A 25,512-nucleotide genomic window follows, 5' to 3' on the forward strand; every position below is an offset into this window, starting at 1 on the left:
AAATGATAACAGATACATTGCAAGAAAAAAAAATGAGATGAGAAAGATTAGTAAGTATATTAAAGCACATTAGTATATTAAAGCTCTGATTGATTACATTGACAACTTGATTGGTAATTTAAACAAGATTAATAGGCACCATACAGCAAATTGATAGCACACATAAGACAGCAATGATCACAATGGTAAAGATGTTCGGATTGGGTACACAAAGATTGGTAGATTGGGTAGCAATAGATACAGAGCAATTTTAAAGCAATTGAAGCAATATACCTACAATTTTCTCTCATCTTTTATTTTTTTTCTTGCTTTGTAACTATTATCATTTTTTTTTTATAAATTTTGCAAGTATTTACCTCCTTATAATTTTCTTAGGTTAAGGACCTGCCCGAAATGCTGTGCATACTAGTGGCTTTACAAGATTGTAATTACTATACTATGTATTCACACAATTCCAATGTATCTTCTTGTATATATATATAAATACATAAATAAATAAAATAAATAAATAAATAAGCAACAAGGTAAAAAACTATGAAGATGAAATTAGGTACTTTTTAGTTTTGTTTTTGAATGATGCAAAAGTTGGACAGCATTCAATTCATCAGGGAGTGAGTTCCGTAGACTGGGTCCCTTTATTTGCATAGAGTATTTACACAGATTAACCCTTGCACTGCTCACCTATTTTCGGCAAAAACGTCTTGGTGCAATTGACAAGGACATATTTTTGTTATTTTTACAAATGTTCAGGTAAATTTAATGTCAAAATGTTTCCAAAGTCAACTATTTCCATTTCAAAACACAAATAGTAATGAAAACATTAAAAAACATTAAAATATAGCCAAATTAAAAAACAAAAAGCACAACTCTCTGAGCGCCTAAAGGCGCTTTGCGCAGTGCAGTGGTTAAGTTTGACTCTGGGGATATCAAAGAGATATTTATTTCTGGTGTGGTGATAATGGGTCCTATTATATCTGTCCAGGGAGAGTTTCAGAGCAGGATTTGCATTTAAGAACAGGGTTTTGTAAATGTAGTTGACACAAGAGAATTTGTGGAGTGAGATTATGTTTAGCATGTTTAGGGAGTTAAACAAGGGGGCTGAGTGTTGTCTGAAAGCAGAATTTGTTATTTATTTATTTATTTATTTATTTATTTATTTATTTATTTATTTATTTATTTATTTATTTATTTATTTATTTATTTATTTATATATATACAAGAAGGTACATTGGGATTGTGTGGATACATAGCATAGTAATAACATTCTTGTAAAGCCACTAGTACGCGCAGCGTTTTGGGCAGAAACATAAATTATTATTCTGATAGCAGATTTTTGCTGGGTGATGATGGATTTGAGGTGGTTTGCAGTGGTTGAACCCCATGCACAGATACCATAATTAAGATAGGGATAGATTAGTGCACAATATAGAGTGATGAGAGCAGAGTTAGGTATATAATATCTGATTTTGGTGAGTATACCAACTGTTTTAGAGACTTTCTTATTTATGTGTTGTATGTGGGTGCTGAAGTTGAGTCTCTTGTCTAGGAATAGGCCAAGAAATGGATCTCCTAGAGATTCATTTATTCCATGAGCCTATTATATGCATCAACAGGAATAAACTTTATTAATTTACTAAGAGAATAATTCTTTGTTATTCTCTCTCTCTCTCTCTCTCTCTCTCTCTTTCTCTCCTGTATTTCTTTTTTCTCGTAATTCCGGGACGAGCCTCTTTGCATATCTCTGAAGCTTTTCTAGGTTTCTTATGTGTTTTTAAAGATGAGGTCTCCATGATCGGGTGGCCCAATCTAAGAACGGCTTTGTCTAGGCAGTGTACAGTGATGTAAATTCCTCATCATTTAGGTTCCCGAATGATGTACTGACTTTTGCCATTGTAGAGAATGCTGCTGATGTTATCTTGTTTATATGTGGCTTTGAAGTTAGGCTTGGTGCTATTTCCACTCCCAGGTCTTTTTCTCCAGTTATTATAGGGAGATAATACTATACTGTCCTTCTGGTCTCCTGACACCTGTTCCCATTTCCATCACCTTACACTTGCTTCTGTTGAACTCTAATAACCATTTCTCTGACCAACCCTGCATTTTCTTTAAGTCATCTTGAAGTATTTCATCTTGAAGCCATCTTGAAGCCAGTTTACTATCAAGGGTTAACAGAGATTGGGCTTGTGCACGAAGATCGGTGCACTGTAAAAATTAGGAAAGGCGGTGGCGTTGCTGTGCTGGTAAAAGAACACCTAAAGGTGAAGGAAATAATGACTGCCAATCCACAAGAAGTTGACATAATAGCACTAGAGATCTGCTATGAGGATGATAAACTAATGATGATAAATGCATATAGTCCACCGCCAAGCAGCACATGGTCAAAGGAGGAGCTAGATAGTAAACGTGAAGGTCTTATAACAATAATGAGAGAGATTATAGCGAGAGCGGATAACGATAGATCACGACTGTTGATAGTCGGTGACTTCAACTTGAAATCCATAGACTGGGAAGCATATGAAGCTAAAACAGAAGATTTTTGGACCTGTAAATTTGTAGACCTCATCCTGGAAACATTCTTGTATCAACATGTTAAACAAGCTACGAGGATGAGGGAAGGGGACGTTCCCTCCATGCTAGATTTGATATTTACCAGGAAGGAGGAAGAGATATTTGACATTCAGTACCTTCCTCCCTTGGGTAAAAGTGACCATGTCTTTTTGGGAATAAAGTATGCAATGCGTTATAAGCTGGAAGAAAATAAGGAGGTTGAAGCAGTTGAAAAACCAGACTTCAGGAGAGGACATTATGGTGACCTTAGAAATTTTTTTAGTGAGTATAATTGGACAGACTTGATGCTAGGCAAGGAAGTGAATGAGATGTATGGCAAGTTTTGTGAAATATATGATAAAGGCACAAAAAAATTTATACCAAAACAGAGATGCAGAACTAGGAAACAGGATTGGTTCAATAGAAATTGCGAGAGGGCTAGAGACCGAAAGACACAAAAATGGAATCAATACAGGAAGAGGCCGAACCCCCAAACATACCAGCGATACAAAGATGCGAGAAACAACTACAGTACACGGCAGTGAGGAGAGAGGCAGAAAGAAATTTTGAAAAAGGGATTGCGGACAAATGTAAAACAGAACCAGGTCTATTCTATAAATTCATAAACAACAAATTGCAGGTAAAGGATAATATTCAGAGGTTGAAAATGGGAAATAGATTCACAGAAGATGAAAAGGAAATGTGTGAAACACTAAACGAAAAGTTCCAAAGTGTGTTTGTACAAAATGAAATCTTTAGGGAACCAGATACAATAAGAATTCCAGAGAACAACATAGAACACATAGAGGTGTCTAGAGACGAAGTGGAAAAAATGCTCAAGGAGCTCGGTAAGAACAAAGCAGCTGGCCCAGATGGCGTTTCACCATGGGTTCTGAGAGAATGTGCATCTGAGCTCAGCATTCCACTTCACCTGATCTTTCAGGCATCCCTGTGTACAGGAATCGTAGCAGACGGGTGGAAACAGGCTAACATAGTTCCAATCTACAAAAGTGGCAGCAGGGAAGACCCCCTCAATTATAGACCTGTATCATTGACAAGTGTAATAGTGAAAGTATTGGAAAAACTAATCAAAACTAAATGGGTAGAACACCTAGAGAGAAATGATATAATATCAGACAGACAGTATGGTTTTCGATCTGGAAGATCCTGTGTATCGAATTTACTCAGTTTCTATGATCGAGCCACAGAGATATTACAGGAAAGAGATGGTTGGGTTGACTGCATCTGTCTGGACCTAAAAAAGGCTTTCGACAGAGTTCCACATAAGAGGTTGTTCTGGAAACTGGAAAATATTGGAGGGGTGACAGGTAAGCTTCTATCATGGATGAAAAATTTTCTGACTGATAGAAAAATGAGGGCAGTAATCAGAGGCAATGTATCAGAATGGAGAAATGTCACAAGTGGAGTACCACAGGGTTCAGTTCTTGCACCAGTGATGTTTATTGTGTACATAAATGATCTACCAGTTGGTATACAGAATTATATGAACATGTTTGCTGATGATGCTAAGATAATAGGAAGGATAAGAAATTTAGATGACTGTCATGCCCTTCAAGAAGACCTGGACAAAATAAGTATATGGAGCACCACTTAGCAAATGGAATTTAATGTTAATAAATGTCATGTTATGGAATGTGGAATAGGAGAACATAGACCCCACACAACCTATATATTATGTGAGAAATCTTTAAAGAATTCTGATAAAGAAAGAGATCTAGGAGTGGTTCTAGATAGAAAACTATCACCTGAGGACCACATAAAGAATATTGTGCAAGGAGCCTATGCTATGCTTTCTAACTTCAGAATTGCATTTAAATACATGGATGGCGATATACTAAAGAAATTGTTCATGACTTTTGTTAGGCCAAAGCTAGAATATGCAGCTGTTGTGTGGTGCCCATATCTTAAGAAGCACATCAACAAACTGGAAAAGGTGCAAAGACATGCTACTAAGTGGCTCCCAGAACTGAAGGGCAAGAGCTACGAGGAGAGGTTAGAAGCATTAAATATGCCAAAACTAGAAGACAGAAGAAAAAGAGGTGATATGATCACTACATACAAAATAGTTACAGGAATTGATAAAATCGACAGGGAAGACTTCCTGAGACCTGGAATTTCAAGAACAAGAGGTCATAGATTTAAACTAGCTAAACACAGATGCCGAAGAAATATAAGAAAATTCACCTTCGCAAATAGAGTGGTAGACGGTTGGAACAAGTTAAGTGAGAAGGTGGTGGAGGCCAAGACCGTCAGTAGTTTCAAAGCGTTATATGACAAAGAGTGCTGGGAAGACGGGACACCACGAGCGTAGCTCTCATCCTGTAACTACACTTAGGTAATTACTGTGCGCTGCAATGAGCCATTCAAGTCAGTTGTGGGAGAATCTTGAGAGACCATTCTCTCACACTATGGAAATAGATCGATGAGGAACGCTCAGCTCCAGACCACCTTCAGTGCGGCTAATAATGGCAGCTAATCTCGCCCAAGTCTCCCTCGGCTGGCTCGCGCACGCGCACTTGCTCCCAATGTTGGAACTCAGAAATTAAACGTTATACACGGGTACCTCGGTTCAAGAGTTTAATCCGTTCCTGGAAACAGCTTGTAACCCGAAGCTAATTTCCCCATAAGAAATAATGGGAAATGAATTAATCCGTTCCTGACTACCCAAAAATCTCACTTCAAACTAAATTTTATACCTAATTCTCCAGACCTCCACTGGAGAAACATCCTCAGTGGGGTCTTCTTGCTGTTCCTTTTGAAGGCCTTGGAGTTCTTCGGTGATCAGTTCTTCGTTGTCTTCTTCCACCAACTCCTCCACATCATCACCATCCAATTCCAAGCCCATTTGCTGGCCCAGAGTAACTCAACAATAGGCGCATCATTTACAGGCTCAAACCCCTCAAAGTCTAATTCTGGCATACATTCAGGCCACAATTTTCTCCAGCCAGAGATCAGGGTTCTTTGAGTCACTTCTTGCCAGGCTTTGTCAACGAGTTTTAAAGAACTACAAATGTTAAAATGGTGTTTTCAGAACTCTTTGAGAGTGAGGTTTGTGGCTTCAGTCACTACAAAACATTTCCGGAAAAGTGCCCTTTCATAAAATTTCTTAAAATTCGCTATGATTTTCTGGTCCATAGGCTGAATTAGAGGAGTGGTGTTAGGAGGAAGGAACTTTACTGTGAGAAAATTACTGTATCTGTGCAACAGTTCATCTACCAAGCCTGGAGGATGAGCAGGAGCATTGTCGAGGAGAAGCAGGGCCTTGAGTGGCAAATGTTTCTCCTGCAGATATTTTTCTATGGTAGGGCACACCACTTCATTCCCCCACTCCGAAAAAAATCCGTAACCCATGCCTTATTATTAGCCCTCCACATCACACACATTTGGTTTTTCTGCACTTTATACTGTTTGAAAACCCTTGGATTTTCAGAATGATACCTTACCTTGAGGCAACCCTCGTATCCCGATACAAATTTTCCAAGCAAATCCTGCTCATAACCCAAAAAACTCATAACCAAGGACGCTCGTAAGCTGAGGTACCACTGTATTTTGTCCAACTTTCAGAGAGGATGGAGACAAGGTTGATCTTAAATTATACGATATTAATTTGTCTCTTGTGACAACAGATAGGTTCTCGCTACGCAAATAATTTAAATAGAATGGCGTTAAATGGGTGAGAATATTGAGAGTAAAAATTCAGTTCTTCATTTATTTACTGGAACAGCTGGTCATAACTATAAATATTTCCAGTAAACTTTGATATATTGTTAATCTGCATAATCATAATCAATGATAAATCTATTGTCAGCCAATAATTCTTAATAAAGAATGCTAAAGTAGAGTGAATTTAATTCGATTGACGAATATGTAGAAATTATCCCTCTAGCTGGGCAGCTAATGCAACATCACGGCCATAATTTCTAGGGAAGATGAGACATTTCTACGCCTTAATTAAATGAATTCAATATCACTACAATACTGGTTAGCAGTGTTAGTAAATTATGATGCCTAGTACAAGAAATACATCTTATTGTACTAGGGATTAGTAATTTAAGTGTTGGAAATTTCCAACAAGGGGTGCACGTGCTCCTTGGACACCTGCTAAACTCACCTTTACTTCCGCATTGCGTCTCTTGTATAAGCCGCCTCTCTTTCACTCATATTGGGCCGTGCCTCCAACCTCCCTCTCTCCAACCTGACTTTCCTCCTATGGGTTTTCCTCTTGGTGTCTTATTTGCTAATTTTTACATGGGTGCCGTTGAACAAAAAGTCCTTATTGATATTGGCCTTAAGCCGAGTGTATGTGCATACTGTGGATATGTAAACAGTATATTCCTACAGGTACCTGATATTGAGCTCTTGCTGCGGCTTAGGGATGCATTCGAATGATGTTCAGTGCTAAAGTTCACTTATGAGATTACCTGCTTGATACCTGCTTGATGGGGTTCTGGGAGTTGTTCTACTCCCAAGCAAACATCTACTCCAGTACTTTTTCTCATCCTCATATCGGACATAGACAAGAACACAACCTATAGCACTGTATCATCCTTTGCAGATGACACTAGGATCTACATGAAAGTAGGCAACATAGAGGACACAGCAAACCTCCAGTCAGATGTAGATCAGGTCTTTCTATGGGCTACAGAAAATAATATGGTGTTTAACGAAGATAAGTTCCAGCTCATGCGCTATGAAAAAAATGAAAATATAAAAACGGAAACCACGTACAAAACTCAGGCAAATCATAACATAGAACGAAAAGGCAATGTAAAGGATCTGGGTGTACTCATGTCGGAAGACCTTACCTTTAAAGAACACAATAAAGTAGCCGTCACAACTGCAAGAAAAATGACAGGTTGGATAACAAGAACTTTTCACACTAGAGATGCTATACCGATGATGACACTTTTCAAAACGCTTGTGCTCTCTAGAGTGGAGTACTGCTGCACAATGACAGCCCCTTTCAAAGCTGGAGAAATTGCTGACCTGGAGAACGTGCAGAGATCCTTTACTGCTAGAATCCACTCAGTAAAACATCTAAACTATTGGGACCGACTAAAGAGCCTAAATCTGTACTCCCTTGACCGCAGGCGGGAGAGATACATAATAATCTACACGTGGAAAATATTAGAGGGGCTGGTCCCAAACCTGCACACAGAAATAACATCACATGAGACCAGAAGACATGGTAGGATGTGCAGAATACCCCCATTGAAAAGTGGAGGTGCAACAGGTACTCTGAGAGAGAACTCTATCAACATCAGAGACCCGAGACTGTTCAACACGCTTCCGGTACACATAAGGGGCATAACCAGCAATCCCCCTCACAGTGTTCAAGAGAGAACTGGATAAGCACCTCCAAAGGATACCTGATCAACCAGGCTGTGACTCATACGTCAGGCTGCGAGCAGCCACGTCCAACACCCTGGTTGATCAGTCCAGCAACCAGGAGGCCTGGTCGACGACTGGGCCGCGGGGACGCTAAGCCCCGGAAGCACCTCAAGGTAACCTCTAGGTAAGGTAGCATAGCCCGAGGGCAGGCTTGACTTGAGAGCTTTATCCAACAGGCTGTTGCTTGGAGCGGCCCGCAGATTCAAAGTGGAAGTAGAATACTTTTCTAGATGTAATAGTCTCGGTAAGAAATGGCGGCTTTAACACTGTAGTTTTAACACTAAGGAAACCAACATGGGAATGTGCCTTAATGCTAAAACTGAGTGCCCTGATAGGGACAAGTAGAGTGTTATCAATACCTATGTCAACCGTGCCCTCACACACAGCTTGGAAAATAGGTTACGAAGAACTCTGTAGAATAAGGAAGGTCTTGGTTAATGATGGATACTGTAATAGATATGTCGAGGAAATCATCAAAAGAAAGGTAGCCACCATGCGACTTCTGATACAACAGACAGCAGCACATTACCGGTTCTTATTATTAAAATATCCTACAGGAAGGTCTCCATGGTACATAAAAGGCAGTTCCAGAGTGAAAGGTTGAAAGCCTAGTGTTACGAGTGCCAACTACTGGTTGTCCACAAAGTTCGCCAGGTACAGATATTGGAGAATTTTCTATGTTTAGTATGACAAATCACACACACCAGAATATGAGGACACGACGACCGTTTCGGTCCGTCCTAGACCATTATCAAGTCGATTGTAGTCGACATAGCATCAATGCTATGTGTACATAGCATTGATGTTTTTAAATTTTGTAGAGCTACTAACACGCATAGTGTTTCGGGCAGGTCCTTAATCTAACAGATAATTTTAAGTTGGTAATTTCTAGAAAATTGAGAAATGTTAACAGGTACATTGTAAGAAAATTTGACGCAGATTAGTAGGTACATTACAGTAACATTTGAGGATTATCAACTGGTACATGGTAGCATAATTTGAGGATCATTTCTAGATATAATGTAGTAAAATATATTTTCAGCATAACAACCATGATATAAGATGATAGCAGTGATTACAATGGTGAAGCTAAATGGCTTAGGCACATATATCGAGGGCGTGGCTAGCACAAGATACAGTGCGAGTTTGGCACTAGGTTGGAAACCATGAGGATGAAATTAGGTACTTTTTGGTTTTATTTTTGAATAAGACATAGGTTGGACAGCTTTTCAATTCGTTAGGGAGTGAGTTCCATAGACCAGGTCCCTTTATTTACTTAGACTGCCTACATAGATTTTGTTTGACTCTGTGATATCAAAGAGATAATTATTTCTGGTGTGGTGATTATAGGTTCTATTACATTTGTCAAGGAAAAGTTACAGATCAGGATTTGAATTTATGAAGGGTTTGTAAATGTAAATGGCACAAGAGAATGTATGGAGTGAGTTTATGTTTAGCATGTTTAGGGATTTAAACAGAGAGGATTGAGTGTTGTTTGAAAACATAGTGTGTTATTGTTCTGATAGCAGATTTTTGCTAGGTGATGATGGGCTTGAGGTTGTTTGCAGTGGTTGAACACCATTCACAGATACCTTATGTAAGATAGGGATAGATTAGCACGTAGTATAATGAGAGGGGAGCAGAGTTAGAACCATAATATATGATATTAGAAAGTATACTAACTGTTTTTTAAACTTTCTTGGTTATGTATTGTATGTGGGTGCTGAATTTGAGTGTCTTGTCTATGTATAGGTCAAGGAACTTTCTGTCATTTTTATTGCTGATGATAACATTATCTATCTGAAGCTGAATTATATTTGTTGATTTGCTTCCAAATAAGATGTAGTAGGTCTTTTCTATGTTTAGTATGAGTTTGTCGGTTGACATCCATAAGTGGAATTTTTTAATTCGTTATTTACAACATTATTTAATGTGTGTGGGTTGGGGTCTGAGTAGATGTGGGTAGTATCATCAGCAAATAATATAAGTTTAACAATGTTAGAGGCATTAGGCAGATCATTGTTGTATATAATAAATAGGAGAGGTCCTAGGATGCTGCCCTGTGGCACTCCTACGGTTAAGTAGGAGTGGGAGAGTTTATATCATTGATTGCTATGGTAACGTATGATTATGTTACTTTGTTGGGTATATTGGATACACAGTGCTTAGTGAGTTTCATATTTATTTAGTAGTGTTGATTACAGTAGTCGGTTATTGGCATTGTCGTAGACATTGAGACGGAGCTTGGAGCAGAGCAGAGAGCTGAGTGAGGCTGGAGTCGTGGGGCTCTATGCTGGAGAGCGTGGCTGCTCGATGGGGAATTGTGTCTAAACTCGATGGGGAACAAGAGCATTGTAGCTCGATGCGGTTGTAGTCTGCTGTCTGCTCTGTGTCGAAGCTGTAGCGTCTTGGGGTCGATTAGAACTGTACATGCCGATTGCTAAACTCTTGAGGTTGAAGAGGTTTGGTAACTCACAAGCGTTTGTACTGAAGTTAACTGAACCACTATGGTAATTGTACTGTTGGCTTTTTGCTTCTCGATGCTTATATTATTGGACTACACCTCAGCTTCTTCCCATAGGATGGAAAGAATGTTACCTATAATTAGGGAAAAGATTATAGCTTCGCAATTAGTGCTAATTGAGTTTGTCATTAATGTAATGAGAGGTTGGAGCGAGGATAATGATTACTCGCTGAACCACATATTGGTGTCTGTCACTAAGATATGATTGAATATAGTTCAGGGTAAGGCCTCAAATTCCATAATGTTGGAGTTTAAGTAAGAGGTTGTTATGTTTAATAGTATCAAAAACCTTTCTCGGGTCAATGAAGAGTCCAATTGGGAACTCATTTTTGTCAAGGACTGTAATTACCTAAGTGTAGTTACAGGATGAGAGCTATGCTCGTGGTGTCCCATCTACCCAGCACTCTTTGTCATATAACGCTTTGAAACTCCTGACTGTTTTGGCCTCCACCACCTTCTCACTTAACTTGTTCCAACCGTCTACCACTCTGTTTACGAAAGTGAATTTTCTTATATTTCTTTGGCATCTTTGTTTACTTAGTTTAAATCTATGACCTCTTGTTCTTGAAGTTCCAGGTCTCAGGAAATCTTCCCTGTCGATTTTATCAATTCCTGTTACTATTTTGTACGTAGTGATCATATCACCTCTTTTTCTTCTGTCTTCTAGTTTTGGCATATTTAATGCCTCTATCCTCTCCTCATAGCTCTTGAATGTGTAGATTAAATCAAGTAGACGAATAATTGCATCATTGGTACTCTTTTGGGAGCAGAAGCAAAGCTGACAGGGACTTAGTATATTGAATTTATATTTAATTTTAGATATAATTTTACATTTAACACTTATATATACTCTTCAAGCTTCGTATATTTGACTTGGATTTTAATAATGCAGCCTATATTATTTTGCATGAAGAAGCATTTGAACATTTCCTGAAAATGTCACGGAATTGTTGCAATACTTGTGTATGCAATTACAAACAATGTGTGGGAAGAATTTGGCTGAGTTTAAGTTAGGTCAAATCTACATTCTATATTCCACAGTTTTATTTAATTTAGTTAACAGTAGTTTAGGAATTCTAAGAATGATTAACTATAACATGTGTTTGAAGAATGTTTGTTCTGTTTCAGCGGTGAAGTTCGGGCGGATGAGCAAGAAACAGCGGGAGAAGGTTGAGGACGAGGTCCGCTACCACAAGGCGGCGCAGATGGTTGGCATGACTGGCCAAGAGACCTCACCTGACTCCTCCATGTATGAACCCCCAACGCCCACTTCTTCAGATATATACACTCCGTAAGTCACATCTCACGTATATACATACTTACATATATATATACATACATACATGGCCAGTGTCAATAACTTGCATACCATGCAAGATGAAGGAGAAGATTATGCAAAAAAAGACCTTGTATACCACACATGTAAGGCCAATTCTTGGGTATGCACTCCCAGCATGGAGCCCATACCTTGTCAAGCACAAGTAGGCATCCATCCATCAGTCAAAGGATACAATAGAGTTGCACTCTGGTTGTCGGTCTGTCCTCTCCAGGGCGCAAAGCCAGGGTTGATTCCAGCACCGTTGCTGGAACTGTCAGAACGAGGTTGAAGGCAACTGCCCTTGGGGCTCCTGTTCCGGAGTTAACCTCGAAGTTGGTAAAAGAATGCACAGGGACTCCAAACCTGGAGACTGCTGTGGTCGGGGCCGGAGAAGAACCACCTCAGCAAGGGCAAGAATGACCCCAGCCTCCCGAAGCAGAGTTTGGGCTGCATGAGCCCCAGGAGGTGGACTTCCGAGCCCCGCACCTACAGGTGCCAGATATTGTCACAGACCCTTTTCACCCGAGGCTGGCTTCCTTCAAGACCAAGCAAAAGGTGAATAATAATTAGTAATTACAACAATTATTATTATAATTGTTATTACAATAATAATATAACTAATTAATAATTGTTACTCTTCCTTTTGCTTGGTCGTGAAGGAAGCCGGCCTCGGGTAAAAGAGGGGTGTGACGATGTCTGGAATTCGTAGGTGCGGGGCTCGGAAGTTCACCTCCTGTGGCATGTGCAGCCCAAGCACAAGACGAAGCTGGAAAAAGTTCAGAGGTTTGCCACTAGGCTAGTCCCAGAACTAAGAGGCAAAGGCTGTGTGAACTGCACCTCACATCACTGGAAAACAGAAGACCTCGGGGAGACATGATCACCACATACAAAATTCTCAGAGAAATTGACAGGGTAAACAAGAATGGATTATTTAACACGGGTGGTTCATGCACAAGAAGACACAGGGGAAGCTGAGTAACCAAATGAGCCACAGAGACATTAGAAAGAACTTTTTCAGTGTCAGAGTAGTTAGTAAATGGAATGCACTAGAAAATGATGTGGTGAAGGCTGATTCCATACACAGTTTCAAATGTAGATATCATAGAGCTCGAGAAGCTCGGGAATCTGTACACCAGTAGATTGACGGTTGAGAGACAGGACCAAAGAGCCAAGCTCATCCCCGGCAACCACAACTAGGTTGTGGTTGCGGGGGTTGGTATATATATATATATATATATATATATATATATATATATATATATATATATATATATATATATATATATATACCAACCCCCGCAACCACAACCTAGTTGTGGTTGCCGGGGATGAGCTTGGCTCTTTGGTCCTGTTTCTCAACCGTCAATCTACTGGTGTACAGATTCCCGAGCTTCTCGAGCTCTATGATATCTACATTTGAAACTGTGTATGGAATCAGCCTTCACCACATCATTTTCTAGTGCATTCCATTTACTAACTACTCTGACACTGAAAAAGTTCTTTCTAATGTCTCTGTGGCTCATTTGGTTACTCAGCTTTGGTTATATATATATATATATATATATATATATATATATATATATATATATATATATATATATATATATATATATATATATATATGTCGTACCTAGTAGTCAGAACACACTTCTCAGCCTACTATGCAAGGCCCAATTTGCCTAATAAGCCAAGCTTTCAAGAATTAATTGTTTTTCGACCACCTAACCTACCTAACCTAACCTAACCTAACTTTTTCGGCTACCTAACCTAACCTAACCTATAAAGATAGGTTAGGTTAGGTTAGGTAGCCGCGTCCAACAGCCTGGTTGATCAGTCCAGCAACCAGGAGGCCTGGTCGATGACCGGGCCGCGGGGACGCTAAGCCCCGGAAGCACCTCAAGGTAACCTCAAGGTAGGTAGGGTTGGTTAGGTTCGGTCATATATCTACGTTAATTTTAACTCCAATAAAATAAAATTGACCTCATACATAATGAAATGGGTAGCTTTATCATTTCATGAGAAAAAATTAGAGAAAATATATTAATTCAGGAAAACTTGGCTTATTAGGCAAATCGGGCCTTGCATAGTAGGCCAAGAAGTGCGTTCTGGCTACTAGGTACAACATATATATATATATATATATATATATATATATATATATATATATATATATATATATATATATATATATATATATATATATATATATATATATATATTTATATATATATATATATAAATATATATATATATATATATATATATATATATATATATATATATATATATATATATATATATTTATATATATATATATATATATATATTTATATATATATATATATATTTATATATATATATATATATATATATATATATATATATATATATATATATATATATATATATATATATATATATATATATATATATATATATATATATATATTAGTATATTTTGGTAGCAGTCTTTCCTGTAGACATATATTATTAAATATGACCGAAAAAGTAAGATTAATAATCCTAACACGAATTTTCTCAATCTTTCGTACATTTCTTTTCACTGTTGGAGGTAAATCAAAAATCAATTCTCCAAAATTCATCTGACACAGGACACAGGGTAAGGCAGGTCCTAGTCAACAACGGCTTCTCCAATGGTTTCGTTGAAGACATCATAAGAAGGAAAGTGAAACGCCATGCAACCTCTGAAGAGACAACTAACACAACACCTATACCCCCTATTAGACTATTTTACAGGAACTTCTTTTCCACAGCTCATAAAACGGAGGAAAGGGTCCTAAAAGATATTGTTAATAGAAACGTTATCCCTACAGACAAAAATCAGAAGATACAACTGACGATTTACTATAAAACCAGAAAAACGGCCAGCCTACTCATGAGAAACTCTCCAGACACAAAACAGATCGCTTTAAAAGAGACTAACGTCGTCTATGCCTTCAAATGCCCTCTTGGGGACTGTAAGCTCCAAAAAACCCAGTATATAGGCAAGACAACAACATCTCTTTCTAGGCGTTTAACGATGCATAAGCAACAGGGCTCCATTAAGGAACATATAATCTCTTCCCACAACCAAACCATCGCCAGAGAAATCCTAGTAAACAACACAGAAATCATCGATAGATACAGCGATAGCAGGCGGCTTGACGTTTGCGAGGCACTACACATCAAGAAGTCAACACCAGCAATCAACAGCCAATTAATGCACAACTATATTCTACCCACCTCAAGACTCCGCTCCAATATAGAAGCATCAAGAAATATGGACCAATAGGCTTTCTACAAACACTTCTATTCAATACCCATTGTTTCGTGTTCTGTCTTGTGTTGATGAAATTAATACCCTATTAATACCACCTCTTGTTCTGTCTTGTGTTGATGAAATTAATACCCTATTAATGCCACCTCACCCCATCCACCTCACTCAAATGTAGATATAAAATCGGAGATGCGTAAGTTCTATTCAGTTGTGTATTTGTAAACTAAAGTCTTTGAAAATGTAATAAGTTTTACGAAACGCGCTCGTGTCGCGTCAGACTAGAAATAAAAATGAATTTTGGAGAATTGATTTTTGATTTACCTCCAACAGTGAAAAGAAATGTACGAAAGATTGAGAAAATTCGTGTTAGGATTATTAATCTTACTTTTTCGGTCATATTTAATAATATATATATATATTGTACCTAGTAGCCAGAACGTCGTACTCGGCCTACTATGCAAGGCCCGATTTACCTAATAAGCCAAGTTTTCCTGAATTAATATATTTTCTCTAATTTTTTTCTTATGAAATGATAAAGCTACCCATTTCATTATGTATGAGGTCAATTTTTTTTTATTGGAGTTAAAATTAACGTAGATATATGACCGAACCTAACCAACCCTACCTAACCTAACCTATCTTTATAGGTTAGGTTAGGTTAAGTAGCCGAAAAAGTTAGGTTAGGTTAGATTAGGTAGGTTAGGTAGTCGAAAAACAATTCATGAAAACTTGGCTTATTAGGCAAATCGGGCCTTGCATAGTAGGCTGAGAAGTGCGTTCTGGCTACTAGGTACGACATATATATAATGCATATATATATATATATATATATGCATTATATATATATATAATGCAGTGGCACCTCGACTTACGATTGCCCTGACTTACGATAATTTCGAGTTACGATGTAAATATGATCGAAAAATGCGACTCGACTTACGATAGCGTCGTCGACTAATGATATTTATTGGTACACGTTTGGGTCTACCGAGCACGTGGTTCCTGGTCATGCGGGGCAACCTGCCTCAGTTTACTAGAGTTGTCTGCTTATTGACGATCATGCCTATAAGAAATTCTGTTTTTGTGGTGATTTTTTTTGCTCCTGGTGGGTGTGTGTATGTGTTCCGTGTACTTGTTACTTTTGTATTTTATTTGTACTGTATATACTTAGTATCCATTATAAACCATAAGAATGGTATTTAAAAAATTACCTTCTTACATTATGCAAGCTTATCAAAATCATGTTGTATCTGTGCATATTGCACTAAGTCTTCAGCATTTTTCTTTTCAGGTACTATGGTCCGGAGATTTCTTCCTTCCCTGCCTCAGGGTACAGTTACACACCTCAGACCACCACACCCACTATACCTTTTGAGATCAACCCTGATTATGTTGTAGACTCCACAACCTTCGACCCCCGTCAGACCTCTTTAGACCCCTTGCCAGACTCTGGAGCAATGTCACCGGTTGTATCCTCTGGTGAGTCACATTACAGCTTTCTCAACTACTTACTATTATGTTTACATAATTGTAAGTGTTTACATAATTATGTTTACACGTAATGTTTACATCTGTAGAATCCCAGCTGAGTGGACAGTGGTAAGTAAATGCAAGTAGAGATATGAAGGAGACAATTGAAAATGAGCAGGTAACCTCCTGAACTGTAACTAGAGATGGTAAGAACAGCAAGTAAAATTTATTCCTTGCAATATATAAGAAACTGGATTTTTTGTTTTTCAAACTGGTCAAATATGCATACTTATACTTAGTGGTGAGCCGTGGGTGAGGAATAATCCATATATCTTCGGTAACTTAATATTGACCTGTATCAACAAAATAGCCCTCAAGTCAACTATTTCCTAAACAGCATGAACTCCTGTATGCTAATCCCCATAATCACCAGGCCCACCCGATTCACTCAAACATCTGCAACTACCTTGGATCATTTATGGACTAACATAACACCTCCCCTCACATCTGGTATAATCACTGACAGAACAACTGACCACTACCCTACCTTCCTCATTGCGAACATGGACATAACACCACCAGCTAACAAGAAACTTACCTTTAGGTTACACAGTGAAGCAGCAATAGGCAATCTCACAAATGCCCTCCACAAAACAAACAGGGAATCTGAATTTAATAATACACAGGATATAAATTCATTAACTAACCTCTTCCTTTCCAAAATTTTAAGCCTTTACAATACTCACTGCCCTCTCCTCACCAAGCAAGTAATTGACAAAAGGTTAAATAATCCCTGGCTCAGAAATGGTGTACTCAAAGCAATCGACAAGAAACATGAATATGAAAAAAACTTAGGATTGGCCTAGTTGCAAAGGAAGTAGTTAAGAGGTACTCGTCTGTGCTTACCAGTATAATAAGAAAAGAAAAACTTTCCAATTATGAGAATACATTCAAAGAAGCAAAATGCAACATGAAAAGCACATAGAGAGCCATCTCTAACATCCTAGGAGCTAAATAACATTCACATAACCAGATAAAAATCTCCAAGGATGGTTATACACCTGCAACAGTTCTAGAAACAGCAACTGAATTTAATAGCTTCTTTTCATCGATTGGTGCTAACTTTGCCCAAAAAATCCCACAGACCCAGACACATTACCACACAGCTTTCCGGCAGCGTCCCAAACTCTTCTCCTCTTACCAGTCAGCCCTACAGATGTTGTGTCTATCATTCACTCACTAAAAAACCAAAGCTGGGAACATTAATGAAATACCATCCATGGTGTACAAGAGTGTCTCACATGCCCTTGCATGCCCATAGCTTTGCTGTTCAACAAATCTCTAGAGTGTCATACCTTCCCTGATATCCTTAAAAAAGCAAGAGTAACGCCAGTTTATAAAGGAGGCAATCCGATAGACATAAACAATTACAAACCAATATCAAATCTACCTATATTATCAAAAATATTTGAAAAAAATTATTTACATACAGCTCTACTCCTATCTTGTAAAATTCAACATACTAAATCCCTGTCAGTTTGGCTTCCACTCCCAAAAGAGTACCAATGATGCAATTGTTAGTCTGCTTGATTTAATCTACTCAGCCCTTGACAAAAGTGAGTTTCCGATTGGACTCTTCACTGATCTGAGAAAGGCTTTTGATACTGTTAACCATAACTACATCTTGCTTAAACTCCACCATTATGGAATCCGAGGCATTGCCATGAACTTTATCCGATCCTATCTTAGTGACAGACACCAATATGTAGCCATCAATAATATAACCTCTCCCACTCTACCATTAACTGTAGGGGTGCCACAGGGCAGCATCCTAGGGCCCCTCCTATTTCTTATATACATCAATGATCTGCCTAATGTCTCTAACATGCTTAAACCTATATTGTTTGCTGCTGATACTACTCTCATCTACTCAAACCCCAACCCACTCATATTAAATAATGTTGTAAACAATAAATTTAAAAAAAGTCCACGTATGGATGTCAACCAACAAACTCACACTAAACATAGAAAAGACCTACTACATCGTATTTGGAAGCAAATCAACAAATGCAATTCAGCTTCTGATAAAAAAATGTTAACATCAGCAATAAAAATGATGAAAAGTTCCTTGGCCTATATAAACAAGAGCACCCACATACAACACATAACTAAGAAAGTCTCTAAAACAGTTGGTATGCTCTCTAAGATCAGATATTATTTATTTATTTATTTATTTATTTATATATATACAAGAAGGTACACTGGGATTGTGAGGATACATAGCATAGAAATTACATTCTTGTAAAGCCACTAGTACACGCAGCGTTTCGGGCAGGTCCTTAATCTAAGAAAATTTTAAGTAGGTAAATACTTGCAAAATTTATAAAAATGATAACAGTTACATAGCAAGAAAAAAAAAAAAAAGATGAGGACACAATGATAAAGTTGTTTGGGTTAAGTACATAAAAATTGGGAGATTGGGTAACACTAGATACAGAGCAAATTTAAAGCTCAGTGTAGGAAACTACGAAGATGAAATTAGGTACTTTTTGTTTTTGTTTTTAAATGAGGCAAAAGTTTGACAGCTTTTCAATTCACTAGGGAGTGAGTTCCATAGACTAGGTCCCTTAATTTGCATAGAGTGTTTACACAGATTAAGTTTGACCCCGGGGATATCAAAGAGATATTTATTTCTGGTGTGGTGATAATGGGTCCTATTACATCTGTCCAGGGAGAGTTTCAGAGCATGGTTTGCATTTAAGAACAGGGTTTTGTAAATGTAGTTGACACAAGAGAATGTTTGGAGGGAGTTAATATTTAGCAAGTTTAGGGATTTAAACAAGGGAGCTGAGCGTTGTCTAAAAGCAGAGTTTGTTATTATTCTGATAGCAGATTTTTGCTGGGTGATGATGGGCTTAAGGTGGTTTGCAGTGATAGACCCCCCATGCACAGATACCATAATTAAGATAAGGATAGATTAGTGCATAATATAGTGAGAGGAGAGCAGAGTTAGGTACATAATATCTTATTTTAGAGAGTATACCAACTGTTTTAGAGACTTTCTTAGTTATGTGTTGAATGTGGGTGCTGAAGTTGAGTCTCTTGTCTAGGAATAGGCCAAGAAACTTGCCATCATTTTTATTACTGATGTTAATGTTGTCTATCTGTAGCTGAATTGCATTCGATGATTTGCTTCCAAATAAGATGTAGTAGGTCTTTTCTATGTTTAATGTTAGTTTGTTAGTTGACTTGATTATGTACCCTACTCTGCTCTCCTCTCACTATATTATGAACTTATCCATCCCTATCTTACTTATGGTATCTATGCATGGGGTTCAACCTCTGCAAACTACCTCAAGCTCATTATCACCCAGCAAAAATCTGTTATCAGAACAATAACAAACTCTGCTTTCAGACAACACACAGCTCCCCTGTTTAAATCCCTAAACATGCTAAACATAAATTCACTTCACACATTCTCTTATGTCAACTACATTTACAAAACCCTTTTCTTAAAGGCAAATCCTAGTCTGAAACTCTTCCTGGACAGATGTAATAGAACACATAATCACCACACCAGATATAAATATCTCTTTGATATCCCCAGAGTCAAACTTAATCTGTGTAAACACTTTATGCAAATAAAGGGACCTAATCTATGGAACTCACTCCCTAACAAATTGAAAAGCTGTTCTACTTTTACCATATTAAAAAATAAAACCAAAAAGAACTTAATTTCATCTTCATAGTTTCCTACCTAGTGCTTTAATGCCACTAACCTCTCCTCATAGCTCTAGCCCTTCAGTTCTGGGAGCCACTTAGTAACATGTCTTTGCACCTTTTCCAGTTTCTTGATGTGCTTCTTAAAATCTGGGTACCACACAACCGCTGCATATTCTAGCTTTGGCCTAACAAAAGTTGCGGAAGTGTGTTTTCGTGTGTGTGTGTATATATATATATATATATATATATGCCGAAAGCCAAGAAACAATCCAGTTGGGACAGCCCCATTGTAGACAAAGAAGCCACAGCTTTGCTGGAGGCAGCAACAACCCCCAGTGATCGTGCACGCCTCACAGCTGTGCAGGCTCCCCATGCAGGGGACTTCCTTCTGGCAGTCCCTATGTCTGCGACAGGCACACGTCTTGATCCGCAGGAGCTCCGTATTGCAGTCGCTCTCCGCCTTGCTGCCCCTATCCACACTGTTCACAGGTGTATTTGCGGCGAGGCAGATGCTGACGAATATGGATTGCATGGCCTGCACTGTGGAAAATCGGGTGGTTGGCACACTAGACACGACGAAGTCAACGACATCATTAAAAGAAGCCTTGCCTCTGCTCAGTGTCCAGCGGAGAGAGAGCCCCGCAACCTACTGAACCGTGACTCTGTTAGCTTTGCCGGCCGACCAGACGGAATCACACTGCGCCCGTGGAAGGGTGGCAGGCAGTTAGCATGGGACTATACTTGCGTATCCACCCTGGCAACGACATACATCACCCTCTCTGCCGGCACGGCAGGAGCCGCAGCGACACACAGAGAAAAACAAAAGTCAGTCAAGTACAGGCAATTAGATCAAAGGTACAATTTCGTTCCAATAGGGTCTGAGACCCTAGGCCCATGGGGTGAGAGTGCAAGAAGGTTTCTTAAGGATCTTGGTTCCAAGCTCATTGACACCACAAGAGACCCTAGAGCAGCAAGTTTTCTCTTTCAGCGCCTCAGTGTCGCGATCCAGAGGGGAAATGCCCGCTGCATCCTCGGTTCCTGCCCGGCGTCGGAGGAGTTCGAGGAAATCTACAGCCTCTAGGAAGCGAACTTTTTCTTGTGTCCTCTTAATGTTCATTTTTTGTATAAAATCAGATATGTAACTGTATAACCTTGCATAATAAAGTGTACTTCATAATAAAAAAAAAAAGGGGGTGGTAGGAGAAGTGAACACTCTTTCGTATTCAGAGTTAAATGTCAAGTTTTTCCCTGAGTGCTCTGTGTTCCCTTCTCTGAGGCTGTGGGTCCCTATAATTACACCAGTGGTGGTACCCCCCTATATATATATATATATAACTGAAAACTCACACCCCAGAAGTGACTCGAACCCATACTCCCAGGAGCCACGCAACTGGTATGTACAAGACGCCTTAATCCACTTGACCATCACGACCGGACATAATGAGGTGATAGCCGAGGCTATTTGAACCACCCCACCGCCGGCACTCGGATAGTAATCTTGGGCATAGCATTTTACCAAATCACCTCATTCTTTGGGGCACACGTGAGGAACACAAATGCGAACAAGCCTGAATGGTCCCCAGGACAATATGCAACTGAAAACTCACACCCCAGAAGTGACTCGAACCCATACTCCCAGGAGCCACGCAACTGGTATGTACAAGACGCCTTAATCCACTTGACCATCACGACCGGACATAATGAGGTGATAGCCGAGGCTATTTGAACCACCCCACCGCCGGCACTCGGATAGTAATCTTGGGCATAGCATTTTACCAAATCACCTCATTCTTTGGGGCACACGTGAGGAACACAAATGCGAACAAGCCTGAATGGTCCCCAGGACAATATGCAACTGAAAACTCACACCCCAGAAGTGACTCGAACCCATACTCCCAGGAGCCACGCAACTGGTATGTACAAGACGCCTTAATCCACTTGACCATCACGACCGGACATAATGAGGTGATAGCCGAGGCTATTTGAACCACCCCACCGCCGGCACTCGGATAGTAATCTTGGGCATAGCATTTTACCAAATCACCTCATTCTTTGGGGCACACGTGAGGAACACAAATGCGAACAAGCCTGAATGGTCCCCAGGACAATATGCAACTGAAAACTCACACCCCAGAAGTGACTCGAACCCATACTCCCAGGAGCCACGCAACTGGTATGTACAAGACGCCTTAATCCACTTGACCATCACGACCGGACATAATGAGGTGATAGCCGAGGCTATTTGAACCACCCCACCGCCGGCACTCGGATAGTAATCTTGGGCATAGCATTTTACCAAATCACCTCATTCTTTGGGGCACACGTGAGGAACACAAATGCGAACAAGCCTGAATGGTCCCCAGGACAATATGCAACTGAAAACTCACACCCCAGAAGTGACTCGAACCCATACTCCCAGGAGCCACGCAACTGGTATGTACAAGACGCCTTAATCCACTTGACCATCACGACCGGACATAATGAGGTGATAGCCGAGGCTATTTGAACCACCCCACCGCCGGCACTCGGATAGTAATCTTGGGCATAGCATTTTACCAAATCACCTCATTCTTTGGGGCACACGTGAGGAACACAAATGCGAACAAGCCTGAATGGTCCCCAGGACAATATGCAACTGAAAACTCACACCCCAGAAGTGACTCGAACCCATACTCCCAGGAGCCACGCAACTGGTATGTACAAGACGCCTTAATCCACTTGACCATCACGACCGGACATAATGAGGTGATAGCCGAGGCTATTTGAACCACCCCACCGCCGGCACTCGGATAGTAATCTTGGGCATAGCATTTTACCAAATCACCTCATTCTTTGGGGCACACGTGAGGAACACAAATGCGAACAAGCCTGAATGGTCCCCAGGACAATATGCAACTGAAAACTCACACCCCAGAAGTGACTCGAACCCATACTCCCAGGAGCCACGCAACTGGTATGTACAAGACGCCTTAATCCACTTGACCATCACGACCGGACATAATGAGGTGATAGCCGAGGCTATTTGAACCACCCCACCGCCGGCACTCGGATAGTAATCTTGGGCATAGCATTTTACCAAATCACCTCATTCTTTGGGGCACACGTGAGGAACACAAATGCGAACAAGCCTGAATGGTCCCCAGGACAATATGCAACTGAAAACTCACACCCCAGAAGTGACTCGAACCCATACTCCCAGGAGCCACGCAACTGGTATGTACAAGACGCCTTAATCCACTTGACCATCACGACCGGACATAATGAGGTGATAGCCGAGGCTATTTGAACCACCCCACCGCCGGCACTCGGATAGTAATCTTGGGCATAGCATTTTACCAAATCACCTCATTCTTTGGGGCACACGTGAGGAACACAAATGCGAACAAGCCTGAATGGTCCCCAGGACAATATGCAACTGAAAACTCACACCCCAGAAGTGACTCGAACCCATACTCCCAGGAGCCACGCAACTGGTATGTACAAGACGCCTTAATCCACTTGACCATCACGACCGGACATAATGAGGTGATAGCCGAGGCTATTTGAACCACCCCACCGCCGGCACTCGGATAGTAATCTTGGGCATAGCATTTTACCAAATCACCTCATTCTTTGGGGCACACGTGAGGAACACAAATGCGAACAAGCCTGAATGGTCCCCAGGACAATATGCAACTGAAAACTCACACCCCAGAAGTGACTCGAACCCATACTCCCAGGAGCCACGCAACTGGTATGTACAAGACGCCTTAATCCACTTGACCATCACGACCGGACATAATGAGGTGATAGCCGAGGCTATTTGAACCACCCCACCGCCGGCACTCGGATAGTAATCTTGGGCATAGCATTTTACCAAATCACCTCATTCTTTGGGGCACACGTGAGGAACACAAATGCGAACAAGCCTGAATGGTCCCCAGGACAATATGCAACTGAAAACTCACACCCCAGAAGTGACTCGAACCCATACTCCCAGGAGCCACGCAACTGGTATGTACAAGACGCCTTAATCCACTTGACCATCACGACCGGACATAATGAGGTGATAGCCGAGGCTATTTGAACCACCCCACCGCCGGCACTCGGATAGTAATCTTGGGCATAGCATTTTACCAAATCACCTCATTCTTTGGGGCACACGTGAGGAACACAAATGCGAACAAGCCTGAATGGTCCCCAGGACAATATGCAACTGAAAACTCACACCCCAGAAGTGACTCGAACCCATACTCCCAGGAGCCACGCAACTGGTATGTACAAGACGCCTTAATCCACTTGACCATCACGACCGGACATAATGAGGTGATAGCCGAGGCTATTTGAACCACCCCACCGCCGGCGGGAGTATGGGTTCGAGTCACTTCTGGGGTGTGAGTTTTCAGTTGCATATTGTCCTGGGGACCATTCAGGCTTGTTCGCATTTGTGTTCCTCACGTGTGCCCCAAAGAATGAGGTGATTTGGTAAAATGCTATGCCCAAGATTACTATCCGAGTGCCGGCGGTGGGGTGGTTCAAATAGCCTCGGCTATCACCTCATTATGTCCGGTCGTGATGGTCAAGTGGATTAAGGCGTCTTGTACATACCAGTTGCGTGGCTCCTGGGAGTATGGGTTCGAGTCACTTCTGGGGTGTGAGTTTTCAGTTGCATATTGTCCTGGGGACCATTCAGGCTTGTTCGCATTTGTGTTCCTCACGTGTGCCCCAAAGAATGAGGTGATTTGGTAAAATGCTATGCCCAAGATTACTATCCGAGTGCCGGCGGTGGGGTGGTTCAAATAGCCTCGGCTATCACCTCATTATGTCCGGTCGTGATGGTCAAGTGGATTAAGGCGTCTTGTACATACCAGTTGCGTGGCTCCTGGGAGTATGGGTTCGAGTCACTTCTGGGGTGTGAGTTTTCAGTTGCATATTGTCCTGGGGACCATTCAGGCTTGTTCGCATTTGTGTTCCTCACGTGTGCCCCAAAGAATGAGGTGATTTGGTAAAATGCTATGCCCAAGATTACTATCCGAGTGCCGGCGGTGGGGTGGTTCAAATAGCCTCGGCTATCACCTCATTATGTCCGGTCGTGATGGTCAAGTGGATTAAGGCGTCTTGTACATACCAGTTGCGTGGCTCCTGGGAGTATGGGTTCGAGTCACTTCTGGGGTGTGAGTTTTCAGTTGCATATTGTCCTGGGGACCATTCAGGCTTGTTCGCATTTGTGTTCCTCACGTGTGCCCCAAAGAATGAGGTGAT

At 40.4% G+C, this 25,512-nt stretch overlaps 1 protein-coding gene across 1 annotated transcript in view; it reads left to right on the forward strand.

Annotated features, from left to right (window-relative positions):
- Positions 1-25,512, forward strand: part of Hr3 (Hormone receptor 3) — a gene marked incomplete in the record, with an annotated part of 296,866 nt that overhangs the window by 100,716 nt on the left and 170,638 nt on the right. Inside the window, 2 exon segments of the mRNA XM_069322036.1 lie at positions 11,612-11,774; positions 16,370-16,557. Coding sequence (XP_069178137.1) covers positions 11,612-11,774; positions 16,370-16,557 — 351 coding nt within the window.

Source organism: Procambarus clarkii, chromosome 10 (genome assembly GCF_040958095.1).
Source record: "Procambarus clarkii isolate CNS0578487 chromosome 10, FALCON_Pclarkii_2.0, whole genome shotgun sequence".
NCBI lineage: Eukaryota > Metazoa > Arthropoda > Malacostraca > Decapoda > Cambaridae > Procambarus > Procambarus clarkii.